Below are 24,938 nucleotides of genomic sequence, written 5' to 3'. Positions count from 1 at the left end.
TCTCTGGCTTCAGGCTCCTCCTTGAATGGGTCTTTGGGAAGCTTTCAAGCAGGGGCGTAGAGGGGCAGGGCACTTGGTGTGGACGCCCAGGATACCTCCTCATGGGGAGGGGAGGCTCCCAGACTTGGCGCTGACGCAGGCTGGGTTCAGTGGCCCTGAGTGCGTGGGAGTCTCCGGATATCCCCCGTTCCATAAGCCTGCTGCTGTCTCTGTTCCCGCTCATGTCCTCTCAGGAAGGCTGTCCTCAGCGTTCTTGCAAGACACATGTGCTCCTGTTGGTGCTGCATGGGGGCAACATCCTGGACACAGGCTCGGGGGACCCCTCCTGCAAGGCAGCTGACATCCACACCTTCAGCTCGGTGCTGGAGAAGGTCCTGCGGGCCCACTTCCCTGCTGCCCTGGGACATATCCTCATCAAGTTCGTGCCCTGCCCTGCCATCTGCTCAGAGGCTTTTGCTCTCATCTCAAAGTAAGTTCCTCTCTCTGTTTCGGGACTGCTGGGACAGGGGACTGACCCTGACTTGTGATGCAGGGTCACTGTAATGCAGACACTGACTTGCTGTTTGGGGTGGCTGGTGTGCAGGTGGTACCTGCTTGGGCTTCTTTGGGATGCCAGGCATCCCTGGTGGGAGGTGTGCCACGAGCACCTGGGCCATGAGCATGATGGCCAAGTCCTCCAGGGCCCGTGGCAGGTCACACCCACTCCCTATACCCAGAGGAGGAAACTGGGACTTGAGAGGTTAAGCAGCAGCTCCACAATTACTTGTAAATGGACCCAGGAGACCAATCCGGGTGGAGTGCTCTAACCAGTGGCTCTGAGCAACCAAGACCTGCAGAGAGCCAGGGAAGACTTCTTGGAGGAGGTAACTTTAAAGTGTTTCCAGAATAGCACAGCAGAGTAGTGTAAGTGGGCCTGGGTTTGAATCCCAGCTTTGGCCTGGGGAAAAGTTGCTCTGCTTCCCTTCCTTTGCTTTCCTCATCTGTAAAAAGGGGGTGATTGTGGTCCTGACGGCTTCCTAGGGCTTCTGCCAGAATGCTGTGAGAATTGTGTGGGTAAGCCTGGCACTGTGGGGGCACAGACAGAGTGCCTGGGGAGTAGCTGCTGCCACTCTCACAGCGGGAATCAGGCAGCAACGCTCCCCTGGGGCTTGTTCTTCATCCAAACTCTCCCTGGTCCCCTAGGATATGCAAAGTCTAAGACAAGGGATCTAAGGTCCTGTGGACCACCTGGGGGAGGTCCTGCCCCCTGTTCCTGTCAAACTAGCTGGATGTGGGAGCCCAGATCTTACACAACCCGAGCAACAATGTGCTGAGCCCCAGGCGAGTCGTGGCGGGTGGCTGGGAGGGTCTGGAGGGAGCCCGAGGCGCCCCCTGGCGAGAGAAAGCAAAACCTCTGCCCTGCTTCTGCCCTGTCTGCTCCCAGGCTGTGCACAGCCAGATCTCTGTCAGGGCTGGAGTGAAGTAGGCGACTGGTCAGTAGTCCCCCAACTTGGCGAATGGCCCATGTCCCTTGGGTGTTCGTGTTCCCCCAAGCAGAGGGTCCGGGCCCTGGGCTGTCTGAGTCTGGAGAGGCAGCCCTGAATATGCGCCTTTGTCTCTGCTCCTGCTGCAGCTTGGCCTGGGATCTGGGGCCATAGAGGAATAGAGTCCAGCAGTGCGGGAGAGGGGCTCCTTCCGAATCACTCTCAGGACCCCCTCCCTCACCTATCCCAGCTTCTCCAAGCCCCAGAACCTCTGCCCAGGCCTCCTCTCGGCCCACAGAAGGTGCAGCTCCTTGAGGGAACTGCATTCCTTCCCGCCTCACCAGACTCATCCATCACCCCTAATCACGGCTGGGAGGAACTTTCTCAGCTCATTAAAGCCTCCCCCTACCGCGGAGCCTGTTTCCTCTCATCTGTGTTCTCGGCAGATGAGGAATGGCTGTCAGCGCCTGGGCCTGCATTTGCTGGTCTCGGCCACCTGTGGCTGCCTGCAGGTCCCAGAGGGCTTCTGAGCAGGCTGAATACCGCGTGCGGTCTCCTGCTTGGCGGGAGGGGCCGAGGCCCTGGGAACAGGCAGAATGAGGGATGACAGCTGCCAGGAGCTGGTCTCCCACAGACCTCAGCAGGCCTGGGAGCAAGAGACTTCCTACTGGGGAGACGGGGAAGTGAGGGCTCAGGTGCTGACACCCCACCAGGAAGCCCTCGGCCCTTCTAGGATCACAGACCTTTCTGCAAAGCCCCCGGAGGGTCACACAGAAGAGGGCAGGCAAGCGTGGTTGTTGGAAGAGACTCCAGGCATGGTAGGGCCATGGGGGTGTCAGTGTAGCCCGGCTCCTTGTCTGTCCACCTGCACTCCCCTCCCTGGGTTCCCAGCTGTGCTTCCTCTCTTATGACTCCTGCCTGGGTCTTCCTGAAGAAACCCCATGCCCAGGGCCTGGCTGCAGGCTGGCACGCACCCCTCCTGAGCCCAGCGGCCTGACTTGACCCCTGTCTGCAGCCTGAACCCCTACAGCCACGACGAGGGTTGTCTGAGCAGCAGCCAGGACCACGTGCCCCTGGCCGCCCTGCCGCTGCTGGCCATCTCCTCCCCGCAATACCAGGAGGCCGTGGCCACCGTCATCGAGCGAGCCAACCAGGTCTACGCAGAGTTCCTCAAGTCCCCCGATGGGATTGGCTTCAGCGGGCAGGTAGGACGGCTGCCCGAGCCTGCCCCCCCCCCCCAGGCATAGGGAGACTGTGGTTTGCAGGGATCCCACCAGGCCGGGAGGGCCCAGAGTTCTGAGCCCCCAGGAGGCCATAACAGCATCAGGTTCTCCCTCACTCTGCAGAGAGGGCACCTCGGACCGACAAGCTGGGGGCCCATGACCATCCCCTGCCTGAATGTGACTCCAGGCCCTGCTCCCCGCTCACACCTGTCTTCTTGATGTCTTCCTCTCCCAGGTGAGCCTCATCGGAGACTGCGTGGGGGGCCTCCTGGGCTTTGATGCCATCTGCTACAGTGCCGGGGGGGCCGGGGAGAGCCCTGGCAGCAGCAGCCGGAAAGGGAGCATCAGCAGCACTCAGGTAGGGCCCAGGTGGTGGGAAAGAGGAAGAGGGCTAGCCCTGGGCACCCCCCCACTCCACCCTGTGGGAGCAGAGCTTCTCAGGGGAGGCGGCATATGGGGGCCACAGATGACAAAGCATTGTTTTACAAGCCTACAAGAGCAGCAAGGTTCGTTATCATAAGTGAGGAAACCGAGGCATGGAACAGGCTGATTCAGGGATCAGAGTCCCGACAGACGGCTGAGCACCTGGGCCATCGGAGATAGTCCTGTGCCGAAAGCACCCCTCAGTCACACTGTGGCTTCTGTTTTCCTTTTGGATGAAGTATTACCCCAAACATCTTGGAGAAAGGAGACTCCCTTGTGCCTGGGGACGGGCAGGGGCTCACCCAGGCCCCAGAGGCCAGTTTCTGCATGTCCTCTGCTTGGCCCCGTAGGATGTGCAGATTCTGGCAGAGGAGGAATGCAGCCTGGCCGACACCAAGCGTCTCAGCAAGAGCAGCATTGACGTCTCTAGTGTGTTGGAGGACGAGGAGCCCAAGAGGCCGTTACCACGGAAACAGAGCGACTCCTCCACCTACGACTGTGAGGCCATCACCCAGCACCATGCCTTCCTCTCCAGGTACCTGCCTCAAGCCCTGCTTCCTTCTGCAGAGGAGCCAAGACCCTAGGTCAGGGCCAGGCGGGAGACCTGCGACCCTCCGCATGTCCAGCCGCAGCGGCCCACCCATAGTGCTGAAATGCTGGGCCAAGGCCATCCCCCACCCCCAGTGGGGGCTTCACTCTGTCCCTGCTCCATTGTAAGTATTGTGAGCTCCCTCTGGTGTTTTTGAAAATATACATCTCACCACCTAGAGGGATCTGCTGGCAACATTTGCTAGTATTTTCCTTCAGTGTATATATATATATTTTTTTTACATACATCTTATAGTTTATACTTTAAAAAGTTCTCTTGTTGTGATTCCCCTCCCCCTACACACAATTCAAAGTATTTAGCACAAATTATTATTATTATCATCATTTTTTTGTGGAGCAGGGAGAAGTTAGGGTGTACACCTAGAGGTGCTCAGGGTTTACTCCTGGCTCTGTGCTCAGTGATCACTCCTGGCGGGGTTTGGGGGACCATATGGGGTGCCAGAGACTTGGCACACATTCCTAATAATATTCATTAGGTGAATAGATGTCTTAATTCCAGTAACTGACTTTTTCCAGTTCCTTGCGGTTGTTAAGTAGCCCTTGAGTAAACATCTCTGTGCATAAACAGTGAAGTATATATGAGGTTATTTCATTCCAATGGATTCCCAGAGGAGGAAGGATTAGGTCAAAGGCACTGCATATTTAATTCTTGGCAATATAAAGAATTTTCCAAAAACAATTCTTTAGAAAAGCAGTTACCTTCTGGTCAAGGTCCTAAGGTTAAAGGTAAACATTTCTGGTTCATCCTTGAAACATCCTTTAAGAAAGCCCCACATTTGGAGAGTCACAAGAAGCTGGAGGCTTTTGGTCTCTGGTCCAGGCCAGCTGGTTTTTCCCCCGGTGCAGGCACAGATGGCTGCTTCTTCAGCAATTAAGTAGTTGGCGTGTGCTGAGGGAGCCCGCGTACATGAAATCTGTATTGCTGAGCAGCAGCGCTCTGGTCCTCGCCAAGATGCTCACGCTGCAAGGCACAGATTGCCTGCATGCACCACCCTCGGACCCTTGGACTCTTGCTCTGGGGGGGGGGCCGGCGGTGGGGGGGGGAAAGAGGGAGAAGGGAGGAAGTGGTGCCCAGTCTTGCTAATTATTTCTAGAATTCCCTTTCTTCTCCAACTTGCGTCTTCTTCAAGCTTGCATTTAGTGCATAGATCACTGCATTGCCCTAAACTGCTAAAAAAAAGAAATGGCCTCTGAAGGTCAGGGAGCCCCCCAGTTTGCCTGCCCGCTCTCAGCTGCCTGTTCTGGGTCCAGGGTTACGCAGTGGACTTGAGCAGTGGGGACCTGACCTGGGAAGGGACGGGTTTCTGAGTCTCACAGGTTTCTCTTGAAGCTCTGCCTCGTCTGTAGGAGAGTGGGAAGTCCAGGCTGTGCACATGGGTGGCAGCAGATCGCCTGGAAGGATGCTTTCTCCAATGGCAGAAGTGCTCTGCCACAACCCCGTCCCGGAGAGGGCCTGGACTTCCGGCTGCCATGCCAGGTGCTTCCCTAACCAGCCTGCTGCATCTTCTTCCTCTGCAGCATCCACTCGAGCATGCTGAAGGATGAGGTGGACCCCCCTGCCACGGGGGGAGCCCAGCTCCCAGAGGTCAGCTTGGGCCGCCTGGACTTTGATGTGTCTGACTTCTTCCTCTTTGGCTCGCCCCTGGGCTTGGTCCTGGCCATGAGGAGGACGGTGCTGCCCGGACTGGATGGTGGGTACAGTGGAGGCTGGGACACAGAGACCTTTGTGGCACTAGGACAGGTCTGGGCCTTCCATAAGGGTGAGCGGGGTGAGACGTGGTGGGGGGGAGGTGAGCGGAGGAGGAAGGAGGTGGGGCGAGGCTGTGGGAGGGAGCCATTCCTTCTCCAGATGGGCAAGGAGAGGCGGTGTGCAAGGACGGTGCTGACTCTGTCCCATGTTCCTGGCCAGTCTGGTCCCAGTTGTCCAGCTCTCATGTCCTGGGAACGAGATGGCCTCAGTGGTTGCCTGATTGTACCTGAGCTCTCCTTCCCTGGTGCCTGGACACAGCCCTGCCACGGCTGGGTCTCACAGCCTGGTCTAGCTCAGTGCCTCTGTCTACGCAGAACCTGCTGCCTTAGCACCTGTCCTGCCTCTAACACACACTGAAGTGGTGTGCACCCGTCCCGGGGCAGCAAGACTTTTGAGGGTCCAAGAGGCTGGAGGCATCTCGGAGACCAGCAGATCAGGGTTCCTCAAACATCTGTTGCGCCAAAGCTCACCAACCTCTGACAGTATGAGCAGATGAAGAGAAAGGGGCTCTGGATACAATGTGTGTGGGGGGCAAACACCCACAACCATCCTTCAGGTTACTAGGCACGCTGGCTCCCTGCGTGCTGGACTGTTCAGCACTGACCTGCAGGGAGAGGGGAGACCCCGGATGGTGAGACCCCTGCGGAGGGGAGGGGTGAGAGGAGGGCTCAGGGCTCAGTGGCCTTCCTAGAGCCAGAGGACAGGGATGCTGGGACTGAGCAGGGGCCAGAGGAAGGGGCCGCTGGCCTGGTTCAGGGACTGAGTGGACTTCACAGGCCAGGTAGCAGCTAAGTGGGGAGGGGAGTTGAAAGGAGTTTGACTGGTGGGGCCAGCAGGAAGGGAGAGCTTGAGAAGGGCCAAAGGAAGCAGCCAGCTGGTGGGCCCCTGCCAGTGTGCTGTGGGGAGCTGATTGGCAAAAGGCCTCACATGCCAGGGCACCCCGATGGCTTTGATCCGGGGACAGAATGGGGTGAGTTAGGGGTGGGGGATCCCAGCTGAGGAGCTGGCTTAGGACCCTGCTCAAGGGAGCCTTCTGGTGCGAAGGGGGCAGGGACAGGGAAGGCTTTTCCCAGCGCCCTCCCCGCCCACCAGCCTTCCAGGTGCGCCCGGCCTGCAGCCAGCTGTACAGCTTCTTCCACTGTGCGGACCCCTCTGCCTCCAGGCTGGAGCCACTGCTGGAGCCCCAGTTCCACCTGGTGCCGCCCGTCAGTGTGCCCCGCTACCAGAGGTTCCCGCTGGGTGATGGACAGTCCCTGCTGCTCGGTAGGCCCCTGGGCTGTGGGGGAGGGCGGGGAGGGTTCTCTGTTCTGGCCCTCTGTGCCAGGCGCCTGGTGAGGTGACCCAGTGCCTGGGAGGAGCTTGTCTTGGGGCTGCTGTGTATGTGTGTGTGTGTGTGTGTGTGTGTGTGTGTGTGCTGGGTGTGTGTATGTGCTCTGTGTGTGTACATGTGTGTGTGTGTGTATGCTGGGTGTGTGTATGTGATCTATGTGTGTGATGTATATATGGGCGGCTGCTGGGTTTATGTGTGTGTGTATGTGTGTGCTGGATGTGTGTATGTGATTTGTGTGTGTGATGTATGTGTGTGGGGGGCTACTGTGCGTGTGTGTTTGTCTGTGATGGGTGTGTGTATGTGCTCTTTGTGTGTGCATGCATGCATCTAGGTATGTGTGTATGGTGGGTGTGTTGGAGGAGTGCTGGGTGTGTGTGTGGGGGGAGGGTTGTCTTCTGCTGTGCTTCACAGAAAAGGACGCTTTTGCCAAGGCATTTGGGTAGGAAGGGAGGAGCTAGAAGAAGGGAATCATCTGGGGGAGGAAATAGTGTTGCCAGGGCAGAGGGTCTGATAAGGTCTGGGGGACTCAGGGCTCTAGTGAGGTGAGACGAGCCTGGGCTGGGGTCACTCCCGGGGGGCTGCACTGGCAGGACCTTGACTCGTGCCCCAGTGGAGTATAGGCTGAGCCTGTTCAGAGATCTGGACTGGATTTTGGGGTTCTCTGTGTTTGTGGATCCTTCAGAATCAAAATCTAGCACCACACTCCTGCTCCTTCAGTGGAAACAGTTCTCAGGTCTTGCTTTGTCGGGAGCTTCCAAGGAAGGAAGAGGTCCTAAAGCCTCTTTGCCATCCTGACGTGTGTCCCAGAGGTGCCCCTTGTTCTCAGGGGCTTCCTAACTTCCAGAAGATTCTCCATTTGCCTGGAGGCTCAAATACCAGCCTTCAGGGCTCAGGAGAGGAGCCTGTGGTTATGGGCCACCTCATGATCTCTGCCAGTGCTTTGGTGACAGTCTCTGAAGGCAATGTCAGCAACTCAGATGGGGGCGAGGGCGGAGGCGGGGGTAAAGGAGCAGGCACCCTGGGTCATGCCAGCACAACCCACAGCTTAGGGAGGTGAAACCTGACAGTTGACTGTGGTGAAGTCCTCAGCACAGGTTGGGGATGAGGAGGGGGCTGGGCACAGGGTGGGGGTGAGGAGGGGCCTGAGTCACAGGGTGGGATTGAGGAGGGGGCTGGATCACAGGGTGGGGATGAGGAGGGGCCTGGGTCACAGGGTGGGATTGAGGAGGGGGCTGGGTCACAGGGTGGGGGTGGTGAGGAGGGGCCTGGGTCACAGGGTGGGATTGAGGAGGGGGCTGGGCACAGGGTGGGGATGTGGAGGGGGCTGGGCGCAGGGTGGGGGTGAGGAGGGGGCTGGGTTGCAGGGTGGGGGTGAGGAGGGGGCTGGGCACAGGGTGGGGATGTGAAGGGGGCTGGGTTGCAGGGTGGGGATGTGGAGGGGGCTGGGTTGCAGGGTGGGGGTGAGGAGGGGCCTGGGTTGCAGTGTGGGGGTGAGGAGGGGCCTGGGTCACAGGGTGGGGATGAGGAGGGGCCTGGGTCACAGGGTGGGATTGAGGAGGGGGCTGGGTCACAGGGTGGGGGTGGTGAGGAGGGGCCTGGGTCACAGGGTGGGGGTGAGGAGGGGGCTGGGCACAAGGTGGGGATGTGGAGGGGGCTGGGTTGTGGGTGGGGGTGGGGAGGGGGCTGGGTTGCAGGGTGGGAGTGAGGAGGGGACTGGGCACAGGGTGGGGATGTGGAGGGGGCTGGGTTGCAGGGTGGGAATGAGGAGGGGGCTGGGTGCAGGGTGGGAATGAGGAGGGGGTGAGGAGGGGCCTGGGTTGCGGGGTGGGGGTGAGGAGGGGGCTGGGCGCAGGGTGGGGATGTGGAGGGGGCTGGGTTGCAGAGTGGGGATGTGGAGGGGGCTGGGTACAGGGTGGGAGTGAGGAGGGGACTGGGCACAGGGTGGGGATGTGGAGGGGGCTGGGTTGCAGGGTGGGAATGAGGAGGGGGCTGGGTGCAGGGTGGGGGTGAGGAGGGGCCTGGGCACAGGGTGGGGATGTGGAGGGGGCTGGGTTGCAGGGTGGGAATGAGGAGGGGGCTGGGTGCAGGGTGGGGGTGAGGAGGGGCCTGGGTTGCGGGGTGGGGGTGAGGAGGGGGCTGGGCGCAGGGTGGGGATGTGGAGGGGGCTGGGTTGCAGAGTGGGGATGTGGAGGGGGCTGGGCACAGGGTGGGGGTGAGGAGGGGGCTGGGTTGCAAGGTGGGGGTGAGGAGGGGCCTGGGTCACAGGGTGGGATTGAGGAGGGGCCTGGGTCACAGGGTGGGATTGAGGAGGGGGCTGGGTCACAGGGTGGGGGTGAGGAGGGGGCTGGGTCACAGGGTGGGGGTGAGGAGGGGGCTGGGCACAGGGTGGGGATGTGGAGGGGGCTGGGTTGCAGAGTGGGGATGTGGAGGGGGCTGGGCACAGGGTGGGGGTGAGGAGGGGGCTGGGTTGCAAGGTGGGGGTGAGGAGGGGGCTGGGTCGCAAGGTGGGGGTGAGGAGGGGCCTGGGTCACAGGGTGGGATTGAGGAGGGGCCTGGGTCACAGGGTGGGATTGAGGAGGGGGCTGGGTCACAGGGTGGGGGTGAGGAGGGGACTGGGCACAGGGTGGGGATGTGGAGGGGGCTGGGTGCAGGGTGGGGATGAGGAGGGGGCTGGGTGCAGGGTGGGGGTGAGATGGGGCCTGGGTTGCAGGGTGGGGGTGAGGAGGGGGCTGGGTCCCCCTATAGGGGCAGCTCTCGGGGCTGGACTGCTTGGCCCTGACTGTGAAATTGCCCCCCAGCGGATGCCCTGCACACCCACAGCGCCCTCTTCCTGGAGGGCAGCGCCCGCGGCAGCCCCCCCCTTCTGGACGCCCCTGCCTCCCCCCCTCCGGCCCCGAGGTCCCAGCGCCCGGGGCGCAGGCTGAGCCAGGGCAGCTCCCACAGCAACAGCTCCGAGTCCTCCGACAGCCTGGCCCCCGTGGGCGCCTCCCGCAGTGAGTGGGGGTCCCCCAGGCCCTGCCCAGGCCACGGGGGTGGGAGAAGGAAATCGAGAGAAACTGACTCCGGACAGGGAGGTCCTCAGTCTAACCTCGACCTGGCCATGACCCTCAGGCCAAGACTGAGCAGTGGTCTCTGGCCTCCAGCCACGGGCAGTCCCTGCCGAGCAGCACCCCAGGGTGCAGGACAGTGAGACTCCACGTCCCCCAACCCCAACCCAGGCTTCCCTGGGGCCATTTTGCAGGATGGGACCTAGAGGACCGCAGGGGTGGGAAGATATGGGGGCAGGTCCTCCCGGAGCTCATGGTGAGCTGGCAGCTCTAGACCCAGATTTGTGCCCCCTGGGCCTGGGGGCTTCATGTTGCCCTAGTTGAGCCACAGACTGCCCACGCCATCCTCATTCCCCTCTCACGCCTGCAGTCACAGCCAAGTGGTGGGGCACCAAGCGCATCGACTACGCCCTGTACTGCCCCGACGTGCTCACGGCCTTCCCCACGGTGGCCCTGCCCCACCTCTTCCACGCCAGCTACTGGGAGTCCACAGACGTGGTGGCCTTCATATTGAGACAGGTACTGCTGCCCCTTCCGAGTGCAGCCCTGCTTCCCCCTGCACCTGCAGAAGGGGCCCACCCTGCAAGTCTGCTCCCACATGGGGGACACGGTCAGACAGCAGGTGTCAGGGACATGCTGGGGACACAGTCAGATAGCAGTTGTCAGGGAGACACTGGGGACACAGACAGCGGGTGTCAGGGACACGCTGGGGACACGGTCAGATGGTAGGTGTCAGGGATACGCTGGGGACCGGGTTGGCAGGTATCAGGGAGACACTGGGGGCATGGTCAGACAGCGGGTGTCAGGGAGACACTGGCTTCTGGCTAATGGCCTGGTGCTTTCTAGAAAATTAAATAGGAACCAGCAGGTGACAGTCGCCACCTTTCTGCCAGAGACTGACAGGCTGAGTGATTGCTCCCCTGAGGCAGAGTAGAGAGGTCTTGTGGTTAAGAGGTGAAGGGTGAAGACAGGGTCAAGGGTGATTTTCTACTGGGTGCAAGGAGGAGCTGTTATGGGTGATGAACAGGGAGAGACACTAGTGGACTGTGTTTATTTATGTATTTATTTTGATTGGGTTCACACCTTGCAGTGCTCAGGAGTCACTCCTGGTGAGCTCAGGGGTCATATGGGATGCCAGGGCATGAACCCAGGCAAGGCAAGAGCCCTAACTGCTGTGCTGTCTTTCTCACCCTGAGCAGTGTGTAGAGCCAAAGGCCACTGTGAGGCAAACATAGGAGCCCCGCAGCAAGATGGCAGTTGGGCGCTGAGGGCTGGGCACAGCATTGGCGTTGTGGTGACAAGACATGCTGATGTGAAGTAAGGAGAGGCCCAAGCATCTGCGGCAGTGCCGTTCACTGGGACAGTAGGGCTGGGCTGAGGGAAGCCAGGCTTGGGACCTGGGGTGCACGAGACACCTGTTCGGGGCTGAGGAGAGTCAGGAGTTGAAGGGTCACTGTCAGGATCAGCAGGATCCTGCCCTTTGGGGCTAGGCTGGCATGCGAAGACAAGGATGCAAGGAGGCCAGGGTCTGAGGACACGGCGAGGCACCCCAGAGGAGACTGGGGTAACCCAGAAAGGGCAGCTGGAGCGGACCTCTGAGGTGAGCGGCAGGGACATCAGGGCCATGAGAAACACAGGGCAGTGGGTAGGCAGCAGAGGGGTGCCTGGGGAGTATTGCCATCAGACAGCAGAGAAATGCAAAGATAGTACTGAGAGTAAGGAGCTTGCTTTGCATGCAGCCAGCCCTGGTTCAATCCCTGGCACCCCATGTGGTGCCCTGAGACTGCTAGGAATAAACTATGAGCACAGCTGGTGTGACCCCAAAACCAATAAATAAAGATGGTGCTGCCTCTGTGCATTTGGATCCTTAGAAGAATGACCCAGTGGAGAGGGAATTGACAGTACAGGACTGAGGGGGCCACCTAGAGGGGCATCATGCCTGAATAAGATGGGCAGCAGAGGAGGCCACAGCTAGCCCTGGGCAGGGGATATGGGTGGAGACGATTCCAGGGCGGAGCTGGTGGGAGACTGTGACTCCAGCTGTCCAGACAGGCAGGCAGGAAGGGCCCGGAGCTGCCAGCGTTTGGTGGAAGTTGGGGGGGAGTGTGGAAGGTTCCAGGCTGGGAGGTGGGAAGGCAGAGGGAGGGCCTGGCTGGCCAAAGCTGGGGACCCTGACAGCCTGGGTAGGACAGAGAGAGACCTTGCAAGGCCACAGCCCTGCCCTGCCATTTCCCAGGTGATGCGCTATGAGAGCGTGAACGTCAAGGAGAGTGCGGGCTTGGATCCCGCGGCGCTCAGCCCTGCCAACCCCCGAGAGAAGTGGCTTCGCAAGAGGACCCAGGTCAAGCTCCGGGTACGTGTGACAGACTGGGCCCTGGCGGGGGCAGAGAAATGCCCTTGGGGGCTGGGAGGCACCCCTCCACCAAAACTTAGCCCTCACAAGTGCTGGGGCTCCTGCCCAGGTGAGGCTCACTGGGCAGCAGCAGGGCTGGTGGTCAGGGCCCATGGGAGAGGGCAGAGAGGATGCCGGCCTCCTGGCCCCACTGAGAACCAACAGCCAGGGCCAGGACACTGAGGACAGTGAGGAGAATCCAGCTCTGGAGAATCTTCTAGAACTAACTGCAGCTGTGGACGGGAACTGGTACACAGGTTCTGTGGGGCTCACCGTTGGCTGTGACTGGGTGGGACTTGCTGTGAGAAGGGGAGGCCCCTCAGGAAGAAGGTGATGCCCCTGCAGAGCTGGCCAGGAAGTACCAGAAGAGCAGCAGCAGGACATTGGGTAGAAAGGTTGCCCAGGGAAGGCTTGGCTGCCCCTGAAGGGCAGTGCCACAGGGACACATCTTGAACGTGGCAGGTCCTGACGTGGCAGGGCCCTTCCCTCCAGCCTACCCAAAGCCCAGTAGGATGGCTAAGCAAGGTCACGCACAGCTGCAGAGGCGGAGCTGGTCTTTGTCTTTCCAGAACGTCACTGCTAACCACCGAGCCAATGACGTCATTGCTGCTGAGGATGGGCCCCAGGTCCTGGTGGGCCGATTCATGTACGGGCCGCTCGACATGGTTGCTCTGACTGGAGAGAAGGTACTGGGCCCTCAGAAGCCCCTGGTCCTGGGGTAGGGCGTCTCAGGAGGCCCACTTAGCGTGGCTCAAGGAACAGGGCAGATTGGGATGGGGGAACAGAACAGCAGGGAGTGTCCAAGGAAGGGTAGGAAGCCGGCATATGTGCAGAGGAGAGAGGAAATGGCATCACACAAGACCCTGTGCTAGCTGTCTGGATAGAGAGCTCAGCGAATGAGCCCCATGCCAAGGGTACAGCCCCCAGCCTTCAGCGAGCCCCTGGCCTCTTAATTGCTGTAGGTGGACATCCTGGTGATGGCAGAGCCGTCCTCAGGCTGCTGGGTCCACCTGGACACGGAGATCACCAATAGCAGTGGCCGTATCACCTACAGTGTGCCACGGCCCCGACGACTGGGTGTCGGCGTCTACCCGGTGAAGATGGTTGTCAGGTAGGATGGGGCAGCCTCGGGCTGGGGAGATAGTGCAGCTGGTAGGTGCTGACCTTGCTGGCTGCTGTCCTGGGCTCCATCCTTGGCACCCCCTGTGAGACCCCAGGCTCCACCAGGAGTGATCCCTAAGCACTGTAGGGTGTGGCCCCAAACCAAAGTGAAACAAAGATAGAGTGGTCTACCATGCTCTCAGCCCTCCAAGAAGAAGTGGTCCTAGGAGAGCTCATTTGGACCACCCCTGTCTGCCTGGAGCAGGGGAAGCTGAGGAGCAGACACCACCCACACGCCCAGACCCTGACCCCAGATGCAGCTGACCTCTGACCTTAGACAGTATCTACACAGCTGACCACAGACAGTACCTTTCAGGGGCGACCAGACCTGGGCCATGAGCTACCTCACAGTGCTGCCTCGGGGCATGGAGTGCGTGGTGTTCAGTATCGATGGCTCCTTCGCAGCTAGCGTGTCCATCATGGGGAGTGACCCCAAGGTTCGGCCAGGGGCAGTGGATGTTGTCCGGTGAGTACAGCCCCCCTGGAGCCCAAGGTCCTGGGGTGGAAGGAACTTGTGTTTCCTGTTATCCTTTAGGGACTCTGCTTGGCTTCGCTGGAACTGTGACTTCCCTTCCAGTTGAAACTTATTGAGGGAGGTCCAGGAGAACTCCTCCCTTTTGTAGCCTTTCCTCCACCCCCCATACCCACACTGAGCACTCTGGGCGGGGCTTAAGCCTTCTCTTCCTGCTCTTCACCCTCTTACCAGCAGGGGAAGTCCAAATGGCTCCAAATAAAAATTCACAACTCTCCTCTTTGAATTGGTGGGGTTCTATGAGGAAGTGCCCTTCTTGCTTGGCGGTCTCTCTAACAGCTGCAGTCAGAGGGTGGCCAGGTTGGTGTCATCAAAGGCTCCACTGGGCTGGCTGCTCCAGTGGCTTCTGATATCAGACTCAGATCTCTTGTGCCTTGGCTGGGAGCTCACTCCACGTGACCGTGCCACGTGCAGGCCTGGTGAACTCCACTGAGTTAACTTTTTTCCATGGTGGCTTTCTCTGATCCCTAGAGATGCAGGTGGAAACTTCCAAACTTCTTAGTGTTCTCTCTGGGAATCATGTCCTTCCTACCTCTTTCCCCCTGCAGGATTAGCCCTGAGCCAAGAGGCATGGAGGTCATATGAAGCTGGGAAGACTGGGACTAGACTGGGCTATCGTTTGAGATCAGTAATATGCCATGCTGATGGAGAGAAGGGACCGCTACATCTGTGGGCAGAGGCATAGCCAGCTTCTGGGAGTAATGGAATTTGAGTTAGCCGTTGCAGGACAAGCACGCTTTACATAAGCAGTGCATGGCTTTGAACAAAGATTAGCAGATGCAGAGAGACAGATGCAAACTGACCTTGGTAGACTAAGAAAGTGGGTCTGGGTGTGTGGGTCAGAGCAGAGCACATGTGGGGAATGTATGGGATAAGTTGGGAGCAGCTGAATTTGGGAGTGCAGGTAAGGACAGGGCAGGAAAGAGCGCCGTGGGATTATTTTGCTGCTAAGAGGACTGCATGGGGACTTTCCAATAGAAAATTCCTCTCTGCCTGCTGGCTTCCTCCCTGTCTCCCTTCACCCTTTCACCCTTTCTTGAGGCTGATTCCGGGCCAGGATTCATGGAGATGCTGATGCAGAAGGAGGAAAGTCACAGCCCAGTGGGAAAACAAGGCCTAGACATGAGGAACCATTACCCAGGACTCAAGGGATCAAAGTCCCCAAATGGGACCAACCCCTGGTCCTGGGAGTTCTTAGGACTGGCTCTGGGGTCTTCCTTGCCTCCCTCACACTGTGGGGAGAGGACTACTGACCTCAAGATGCCCAGGCTCTGGACTGGCTCAGGCTCATCTTGGGAGTCCATCTCTCTCTTGCAAGTCAAGTCATTTATGCCCTTTGTAACGTCCTCTCTAGACCATGGGAAGCCAGGGTACCCTCTCCTAGTAGGGAAAGAAGGAGTGGGCCTTCCTCTCTGGGGAGCCATTGGGAGCCACCTCTCACATGAGCTCCTGGGGCCTTTGCGGTTTTGGTGGATCACCGGAAGCTGCTTTACTGAAACACAGATCATGAGATCTCAGGTCAGAACTAACCAGAATTCTTGGTGGAGATGACTGAGCCTGTGCATTGCTATCAAACCTCCCAGAATGCTTCACTTATCTTTCAGGCTCGGAGACTCCCAGCAATGGTAGCCATTTGGTGGCTAGTGTCCCTAAGGCTCCACGTAGGCCTGGGACACTGCTCTCTTAAGGCAAGGACTCCTTGTATGTGATGGGAAAATAGTTTCTGCAGTGGGTGGGAGCACAGAGTGATTTCCTAGAGGGTCCCTCTACAGGGAGACCTCAAAAGTCAGGAACAGAGCATAAGGAGATGACCCTTTGGGTGCTGCAGAAGCAGCTGGCCAGAGTGGCAGAGCAGCTCTGTGTGGCTGACAAGGCAAGCTCCAGGCATGCAGACTCGGGCCCTGGGGCATCAGGACCACATCCAGGCAAAGGATGTGGGTCTATAGGCACCACCAGGGAAACCACACTAGGAAGGAGAAGCACTTTCACACCAGGTATTTGGCAGCTTCATTTATCTATGGGGGGTGTTATTCCTCCTATTTTGCACACAGGTCCCTTCAGGAAGCTGTGTAGCCCAGATTCAGTTGGAGAGGGGGGCTGGAGGGATGGGGACCTCCTCCGAGAGACGGAGCTCAGTGGGTGAAGGGTGAGGTGGGGGTCAGGAGCAAGATCCCACCTGTGAGGAAGCCAGGTTGATCATGGCCTGAAAGAAAAAAAGGATGGGATCAGGACCGAGAGCCATCACAGCTAGTTTATCTCAGGCTCCAGAAACTTCTGTGATGACAGCAGCAGCAGGAAGGGGACGCAAGAGTGGGCAGGAGCGGGATGTCAGCTCGGTTGTGAGTCTGTAGCACCTGACAACCATCCCGAGAAATGTCCAGCATGCATGGAGATCCCCTCCCTTCCCCTAACACTGTCTGAAAAATCTCCAGCCTCTCAGGAAGGGAGCAGATGGGGAGGCGGGACTGGGAGTGACTTGACGCCCCCACCCCCATGCCGTCTTGCAGGCACTGGCAGGACCTGGGCTACATGATCCTGTATATCACGGGGCGGCCGGACATGCAGAAGCAGCGGGTGGTGTCTTGGCTGGCTCAGCACAATTTCCCCCAGGGCATGATCTTCTTCTCTGATGGGCTAGTACACGACCCATTGCGCCAGAAGGCCATCTTTCTCCGCAACCTCGTGCAGGAGGTGAGTGACTGGTCTGTGGCGGTGAGTGGTCAGGGGCTGGGCAAGACTCTAGGACCCCCTTCCACTTGTCCTCTCAGTACTGGACAGAGGAGGAGGCTCACCTCCATACCCCAAATCCTCCCCGTGCAAGGCCATGCTGTTCACAGTGCGCCCTCCTGGCCCACCAGCCTGGGTTTCCTGGTGGGTTTTAGCCTTATGGCATCTGCCCACGACCTCAGCCCAAGATGTTCATTTTTCACCTCCTGACCCTGCATACAAACTCTTCTGTCTACCTCTGGTTATTTGTTCAAAACCATTTGAGTGCCTTTTGCTTTGGTGTGGGTTAAAGATAAATAGAAGAGGGTCATGATCTGGGCTTTGACCCTGAGTCATGCTTTTACAACGTGCTCCTCCAGGACACGCATTTCTGCCTTACCAGCCCCTCACCCCAACTGCCCCAGTTCATGAGAAAGGCAGATCACTGCAAATGTACATTCCAGTCCCTAGCTCAAAGCTACCGAGCCAGAAACTCTGAGGTGGAGCCCAGCGGCGAGTTTTGACCAGGAGCTTCTGGTGCTTACTGGCAGTTTGGAGATACAGTGTGGAGAACCTCTGATGGAGAGCGGGACTCACACCCCGAAGCCCAGGGCTAAAGCTGGCCTGCAGCTAGCTTTGATATGACCTGTGAGCTCAAAGTGGCTTTATATTTTTAAGTTGTGGGAAGAATCATTTCTTGATGTGAAAATGATTTGCGACCCTGGCTACAGTGTCCATAAATGCAGCCTCCTGGGGACACGGTCATTACGAGACCCCCATTACAGTGTCCATAGACACAGCCTCCTGGGGACGTGGCCACACCCCTTTGCTTCTGGGCTGTCTGGCTGCTTTCTAGTGGAGGGGAACTGCGAAGCAGTTGTGAGAGAGCTGATGTATTTACTATCTGGACTTTCACTAAGCATCAGCTGGCTAGAGGCAGAGAAATGTGTAAATGATGATTTACAGGCATGAGATCAGGAAAGACCTTCCTGGAAAACAGAGGAGAAAGGACCTGGCTCTCTCTGGGGAGGCTGGGAAGGTGGCAGCTTTGGAGCTGAGTCTTGAAGCAAAAGTATGAGTGTTGCAGGTGGTCAGAAAGGCAGCATAGGCAAAGGTAGGGGAAAACCTGGGATTTTCTCGGAGCTATCAGGGTTCTGGTGTGGGGGTATGCAGGATCAGGTCCAGATCATGGGAGATGAGGCCCCGAAAGCCTTGGAAACCAGGCCCAGATCTCTCTCCAGCCAGGATTGGGAAATCACAGAAGAGCTTAAAGCAGGAGAGAGAGAGACTGAGAATGTGTCCTGTTGGAGCTGCAGTGTTCAGTCTGGTTGGTGGCTGCGTGGATAAAAAGATTGGCAGGGGAGCAGTTAGAAGCTTCTACCCAAGCAAACGACAGACGACCAGAAACCGGGTGGTCGCCACGGGATGGAGTGAGCAGCAAGGGCAGATGTGAGGATGCAGGGGTAGAACTGTCAGGACTCGTGAGAGTTTGTTTACTGCAGACAGTGAGGACTACTGCAGTGTCCGTCGAATCTGCCTCCACAGAGGCCCCATCGGTGTCTCTGATCAGCGAATCTCCAGCGGCCGGGCAATGAGAGCACATGGACTCAGTAAGCCTCGGGAGAGTGAACAGTCAAGTGGCACAGGAGGGAGACAAGCTGGAGGAGGAGGTGCTCAGCTGCGACAGCAGGAAGCCGCCCGGGAGGGGTTGGAGAAGAGGAAGTGAGAGCGGGAAGCGGGTCCCCAGGGAGGAGAGAGCCCGAGAGCCAGGCAGCTTCCAGGGCTCAGAGAGGAGGTGTGGGAGAGTGGGATGATCCTGAGGGATGGAGGATTTGGTGAGAACAGGACACTCTGGGGACAGAGGAACAGGGCAGGTGGGTGTCAGTGTGGAGGGGCTTGTGGGGAGGGGGTGGGTTCACTCCCACCTGATGACCGAAAGTGGGAGGAGATGGGGCCAATTAGGAGGGGCATGGGCCTGCAGGTAGAGGTGAAGGGCCAGTGAGGAATTAAGGGACCAGTGAAGAGAGGGCAGGAGCTGAAGGCTGAGATACCCTCAGGGCTGAGCGGGGGCCAGGAAGGGAAGGAAGATGTGGCATAAGGCGACAGGGATATGGTTCAAGTGGTGATCACCCGCCTAGCATGAGAAACCCTGTCACCCCAATGTCACCTGTCCTTCTACTCTACCAGCACTGTTGGTGTTACTCTAGTGGCCCCAGGTTGCACACATCATTGGGCCTGACTGCTGAATTGTCAATTCTGCACCACTGGGTTGAGCAAGTATCACTGGGAGTGGTCCTGTTCCTCCACCACTGGGGAGTGGTCCCTGCAAAACTGGGAAAGGTATTTTGGGGTCAGAATAACGAGGCAGGATAGGACTTGCATAATTTTGTGTTTCCCAGCAACTTTTGGCAGGCAGCACATACACACAGAGGCGGTGGGTCATGATGGACGTTTTCCAAGGTTGAGGTTTGGACAAGGGGTATGGGAGGATGAGGGGTGGCAGTGTGGAACTGGAGGTGGAGGCCAGAGACCCCCAGGAGGCCACAGGGAATCAGATGGGATGGAGAGGAGCTGATTTCATGTGCCAGGCTTGGAGAGCAGCTGGGTGAGGGCAGCGGGGCCACGGGTCCAGGGTTAAGAGGGGGACAGGGCTGGCCTTAGTCCTGGATATGATGACTCCGACTTTAAAGAAGCCAAGAGACAGAAGGGGTCGGCAGGTTATCTATGTGGGAGGAAGTGGGTGCCTGTGATGACAGATTCAGGAGGAAGGCAGGCTGTGAGCTGGACCAGAAGATTCCAGTAAACTTGGGGCAGTGGTGGGAAGAGGCGAAAGTGAAAGGCTGAAAGTGAGGGGCAGCTGGATAAGGGACTTCTCAAAGAAGGGGGTGACTTCATCCTGGCAGTTGAGCCAAGTGAAGGTAAAGGGTGCCCCAGAGTGAGGGCTCCTGGAGGCTATCGGAGATCTGGTCTGGAGCAGGAGACGGAGTTCCCTTGCGCTGCATGCCAATGTGCTGTGTTTCAGTGCTTCATCAAAATCAGCGCAGCCTATGGCTCCACGAAGGACATCTCTGTCTACAGTGTGCTGGGTCTGCCACCCTCCCAGATCTTCATTGTGGGCCGGCCCACCAAGAAGTACCAAACGCAGTGCCAGGTGGGTAGAGGGCATCCACCCACCACACTTTGTTGTTGTGCCACATCCACCATTGCTCAGAAATCACTCCTGTCAGCGTTCCGGGAACCATATGGGATACTGGGAATTACATCCAGGGTGGCGGCATGGAAGGCCTCTCTGTACTGTTACTCCGGCCACTTTACCCAAAAACACTTCGCATGGCAAGTGTGAGGGCACAGTGGGAGGGACTGGCAAGATCAGCGGTGAGGGCCAGAGCCTAAGCCCGCAGGGTGGAGGCTGACATTTGGGAATTTGAGTGGTGACAAGGATGGGCGCTCTAGCCCATGAAGAATCAGAGAATTTGGGGGCGACCAAGAGGGCCCGGGAAGGGCCTCAAATGGCCATTGCGGGGCTGGGGGACCCGGGGCCTCACGGGGTCAGCGGGCTCCCCTGGCTTCCCCCCACCGCTTGAGAGACCGGGAGCCCAGGGAAGGTGACTGCGGGCGGCGCGGGGCGCAGGGCCCACTGACCACCGTCCCTCCCCCGCAGTTCCTGAGCGAGGGCTACGCCGCACACCTGGCGGCGCTGGAGGCCAGCCACCGCGCGCGCCCCAAGAACAACTCGCGCCTGATCCCGCGCAAGGGCAGCTTCGGCCTCCACGCGCAGCCCGAGTTCCTGCGCAAGCGCAACCACCTGCGCAGGACCATGTCGGTGCAGCAGCCTGACCCGCCCGCCAACCCCAAGCCCGAGCGGGCCCAGAGCCAGCCCGAGTCCGACAAGGACCACGAGCGGCCCCTGCCCGCGCTCAGCTGGGCCCGGGGCACCCCCAGGTTCGAGTCGGCGCCCTGAGGGCCAGGCTGGCACAGAGCAGGGGCCCTCTCCCCGACAGGCCTTTTCCTGCTTCCCCCCTGCCCCACCGTGTCTGTCCAGCAGTGTCCTACGAGAGTGGGGAGGGAGCCTGCCGGCCCTGGGGGACCCCCGGGACTGTGAGCGGTGAGACGGGGGTCTCTGCGCAGCTGCGCTGGTCCCCGCAGGCCTGCCACCGCCAGCCCCAGCAGGATGGTGTCTGCGTGACGCTGGGCTCAGCTCTGTCGGCGGGAACGCGCGCCTGTGTTCAGGTCACAGGCCTCGGCATGGCGCCAGGCTGGCCCACCAGGAGGCGCCCTGGCCACGGGCCACAGCTGCTGGCCTACAGCCTCTCAGCTGCCGGTGGAGTGGCAGGGGCATTTGTGCCCGCCCTCCCGGTAGCATCATGGCCCATCCTATTGGGCCTGGCTCTCCTGTGGCCAGGGGCCACTATCTGGGAGTGGGCATGTGCCCGGGGCCCCTCAGACGTCCAGAGTCCTGGGCCCCCCACCTCTGGGAGGGGTCTGGTGCTGATGGTCTCTCCTCCTACAGATGTCATTGTTTCCCTCTTGTCCAGTGTTCTGGGGACAGGCCTTCCTCTTCTGGGGACCCTGCCTGGTGCCCTCCCCCGCGAGGTGTTGGCTTTAGGGTACCTTTGAGCCACTGCTTGCTCCTCTGGGCCCCGGCTTCCTAAACAGTGGGTGGGGTCTCCCTTGAGCAGATCCCTGTAAGGTCAGGCTTCTGCGCTGACCTGCCCTTCTGCCCTGGACACTTTCTGGGCCCTGAGTACCCTCAGACCAACCTGGACTTCACCAGTCCGAGAGGGTCTGAGTGGGCGGGAGGAGCAGGGAAGGGATCTCTGCTCCACAGGGAGGCTGGCTTGGCCCTGGCACCCAAACCTGGGCAGAAACAGGAGTCCACACAAAGCTGCTCAGATGAATTGCTCCCTGTGGGGTGCTGGAAGGCTGAGCGCTGAGACCCCAGGGTTCAGGGGGCTCGTGTAAGTTTGGCTCAAACTGTTGTTCTCCTCCTTTCCCTCTCCCATCCAGCTTGGTTTGTGTCCATCTCTGCCCTGAGGTTGGCAGGGCCTGGCTCTCCAGGGACCCTCAAGGCCTGCCCCAGCCCTCGTGCTGCTGAGCGCTGGCCTGGGTATTGGTCTCCAGCACCACCTTTGTTCTGTGGCACGGGCCTTGCCCCATGGCATGGGTGCTGGGCCTCCTCCTGAGCTATGGGCTATGCCTGGGGGTGGCTCGTCCTTTTGGCCGGGCTCCATCAGAGCCCCAGGCCTAGGCCCTGCCCTTGTCCACACAGCAGGGACCTGTGTGCACCCAGTGTTGCTTCTGCTCAATGTCTACCTCTTGCAGCTCCCAGGCAGCCCATATCCCCCCGATGTTGGCTGCTGGTCAGGCAGCTGGTACCCTTGTGAGTCACCTGGCAAAAGAGATGCCCTGCTGGGGCTGGAGGGCTCTGGATTCCCAGGCCCCACCCATAGCTCTCCACTAGAAATGTGTCTTCTCCAATCTGCTAGCCCCTGCCCATGCTCTGAGCTCCGCATTTCGCCCTGTGTTGGCATCCAAGCCCAGAGTTGCTGGCAGTTTGGTGGGAAGTCTCCTCCCGCCACCTTTGGCATCTCTCTGGGTCTGCCTCTTGGCATTGCACACCTCTCCTGATCATGCCCTCATTCTCAATTCTCCATAAGGCACAGGCTTATAGAGCACCTCAGCCCTCAACATGCTCCTCCTCTCCAGAAGAGACCACAGATTAAATCTGGGCAGCCTTAGTCTGCCTCTGAACAACCGGCATCTCTCTTGGGCAGGAGTCACTGATGTTCTTTCCTCCCAAATGGAGTCGCTGGTGAGGGTGCATCTCCCCGTTTAGACTCCTTGCACTTTCTGAGAATCCCGGGAGAGGAGGGCCAGCTCGTATAGTTCAGGGGCTGAGTGTGTGCCCTGGATGGGGCCTCTGCTATAGCGAACCACTTGTGAACCTGATCTGTGAACTTGGGGAGCCCCAGGCAGTGAGGACGGCACATGTGCAGTTTCAAACAGCAACCAGCTCTCACTGCAGCCCCGTAACCTCACTAGTGCGGTAGTGCTGTGTTCAGTCTTGTCCGTCCAGTTCAGTTGGAAAAATAGCAAACCCAGTTGTGTTGTTGTGCAGGAGGTACAGCGGTGTGCCCCTGATAGTTCTGTCACTCCATCGGGCTGTTTCCTAGAGAATCTGTCTGGCCCCTGTCGTGCCTGCTCCCCAGGCACTGGACACAGATATCCCCTCCTGACCAAAGCTCCTGCTTCCATGTGGCACATTTGTTCTTCCCATGGGGTGGCCACCCCGAGGGAGGGCTGAGGACCTGCCTGCCACCTCGCTCTACATTCACCCTGGGCCATATTGGGGGTTCAGAGCACATCCTTTGTGAAGGTCTGCTCTCCCAACATCTTGCCCCCGCTAAAGTTCTCAACTCCTCCTTTAGGCTCCGCAAACTTAAAAAAAAAAAGGTTACATTTGGGTAAATGCCCTCCCGCCAGGTGCTGGGCTGCAGGAATCAAGCACTTTTCAGCCCCAGGGCTCCAGAGAGGACCTAGGGGTGGCACTCAAGTGGTTGGCTGGAACTCCTGGCTTCTAAATATTGCTTTTTTTACTCCTCTGGAGTCCAGACCTGCACCCTGGGAGTGTCCCAGCAGGCCAAATGTGGCATCCATTTTTAAAAAGCTGGGCCCCAGGCAGGCAGAAATGGGTCCAGGTGTGGCCCTGCCCTGGCACCCTGACTGCGAAGGAGCCTCGCAGCTGCCCCCCGCCTTAAACAACCACTGTCTCTCCAAATGCCGGGGGATTCGGGTGCCAAGTGCTCTGAAAATCTATTCTCTTTGGCTCAGCCAAAAGACATATCCCCCTCTTTCTTCTTCCTCTCCTTCTGGGCTTGGAGGAATTTTCTTAAAAAAAAAAAAAAGAAAAGAAAAGAAAATCATAGTTAAGCCCAAGTGAGGAGACCCTGCCCAGGCCCCACTCTCCCTGCTCAGAAACCAAGTGGAGTTTGGGAGGAAAACCCGTCAGACGAGGAGAGGTGTTGACACAGGCCCAGGGCAGGAGAGAGGCTCACTCACGGGGACCCCCCACCCCCACCCTCCTGTCCTCTTCTTTGTTTACTTGGAGGTGGCAGCCTGTCTGGTCTTGTTCGTGGTCTGACTGTTCCTAAGTGTGTAACTTCCAGTATTATCTGTGGTGGATGGTTCTGTGGTGAACGAGGTTTATTCTGTTCCTTCTGGCTGCCTTGTACAAAATCCGTTAGAAAAGAAAATGTAAAATACCAGGTTTCTAATAAGACAAAAACAGCATTACAGAGTTAAAAGATTTTTACAACTGGTCTTGATTTTGATGTGAGCTGGTTTTTAACTCTCAAACGTTGTCACTTCAATAAAGACCTTATTTGCCTTTAAAATGTGCTTTGCTCTGAATGACCCTGGAATCCTTTCAGCTCAGATTCCCCCCGAGCTCGGGGCAGGCTGGACAACATACACGTGCGTGCGTGCATGAGTGCATGTGCATGTGTGTGTGTGTGGGGGGGGTGGCTCTGGGGGTGAGGGGAACAAATCTGGGCCCCAAACCACACACCTACTGCCCAGAGCAGCATTGAGAGTAGAGGTAGGGAGAAATGTCAGATACAGACTTTATTAAGAAAGAGTAGGTTATCTAGGAAGCTACGCACTAGCTTCTAATAATATGACAAGGCAGATATCTTGATATTTCACAAAGGGCAGAAGTGGCTGAACTGTTTGCCATGCGGAGAGCACAGCAGGCACTAGAGGCTTAGCGCCTCAGGACTGGCAGTGCCTGGCATCCCCACTTCCAGGGCTCTGGTGCTGGGAGAAGGGTCAGGAGCTGTGCTCCTAGGACTCTGGACATGGGGACACAACAGATGGTGGTCAAGACCCTTCGCTGGACTGCAGAGTTCTAAGGAGTCCTTTGCTGCTGGAGTCCCTTGCACTTGAGGCCTCCACAAGACTCAAGCATGGGATGCTTCTAAATCGCCCGGAGGAGAAGACTGATAAGCTCCCCTCACTGCGAGTTCTCCCCAGTCACTCCGAGGCAGGCACCGCTGAACCCCGAGGTGGCCAGAGCAGGAGCAGAGGCTGCAAGGCCCAGGCTGTGTCCCAGGGGCCTGCTGGGTGGTCCTCATGAGTAGGGCCCAGAGATGCCGCTGCCTCCCGCACTGCTGGGTGTGAGACCCTCTCCCTAACCCAAGAGTGGAATTGGCCCCACCTTCCGTGATGGGCTGAGTGGGGTCGGCAGCTCTGGCTCCGAGCCGGTACATAGAAGCTTTCTACATGGCTGGTCCCATCAGCTCTG

General features: G+C 58.6%; 1 protein-coding gene across 1 annotated transcript in view; it reads left to right on the top strand.

The window, feature by feature from the left end:
* Positions 1–20,715, top strand: part of PITPNM3 (PITPNM family member 3) — an 89,497-nt gene extending 68,782 nt beyond the window's left edge. The window contains exons 6-20 of the mRNA XM_056126828.1: positions 234–469; positions 2,479–2,668; positions 2,922–3,044; positions 3,460–3,644; positions 5,237–5,409; positions 6,561–6,731; positions 9,597–9,791; positions 10,216–10,364; positions 12,082–12,198; positions 12,807–12,923; positions 13,200–13,348; positions 13,715–13,864; positions 16,438–16,621; positions 19,659–19,787; positions 20,298–20,715. Of these exons, the coding sequence (XP_055982803.1) occupies positions 234–469; positions 2,479–2,668; positions 2,922–3,044; positions 3,460–3,644; positions 5,237–5,409; positions 6,561–6,731; positions 9,597–9,791; positions 10,216–10,364; positions 12,082–12,198; positions 12,807–12,923; positions 13,200–13,348; positions 13,715–13,864; positions 16,438–16,621; positions 19,659–19,787; positions 20,298–20,597 (2,568 nt within the window). The 3' untranslated portion in view covers positions 20,598–20,715. The remainder of the gene's footprint in view (positions 1–233; positions 470–2,478; positions 2,669–2,921; positions 3,045–3,459; positions 3,645–5,236; positions 5,410–6,560; positions 6,732–9,596; positions 9,792–10,215; positions 10,365–12,081; positions 12,199–12,806; positions 12,924–13,199; positions 13,349–13,714; positions 13,865–16,437; positions 16,622–19,658; positions 19,788–20,297) is intronic.
* Positions 20,716–24,938: the final 4,223 nt, after the last annotated feature.

The sequence above is a fragment of the Sorex fumeus genome, unplaced genomic scaffold, assembly GCF_029834395.1.
Source record: "Sorex fumeus unplaced genomic scaffold, SorFum_2.1 ptg000063l, whole genome shotgun sequence".
In the NCBI taxonomy this organism is placed as follows: Eukaryota; Metazoa; Chordata; class Mammalia; order Eulipotyphla; family Soricidae; genus Sorex; species Sorex fumeus.
The sequence above is the reverse complement of the archived record's forward strand: the minus strand, read 5'-3'. Positions and strand labels throughout refer to the sequence as shown.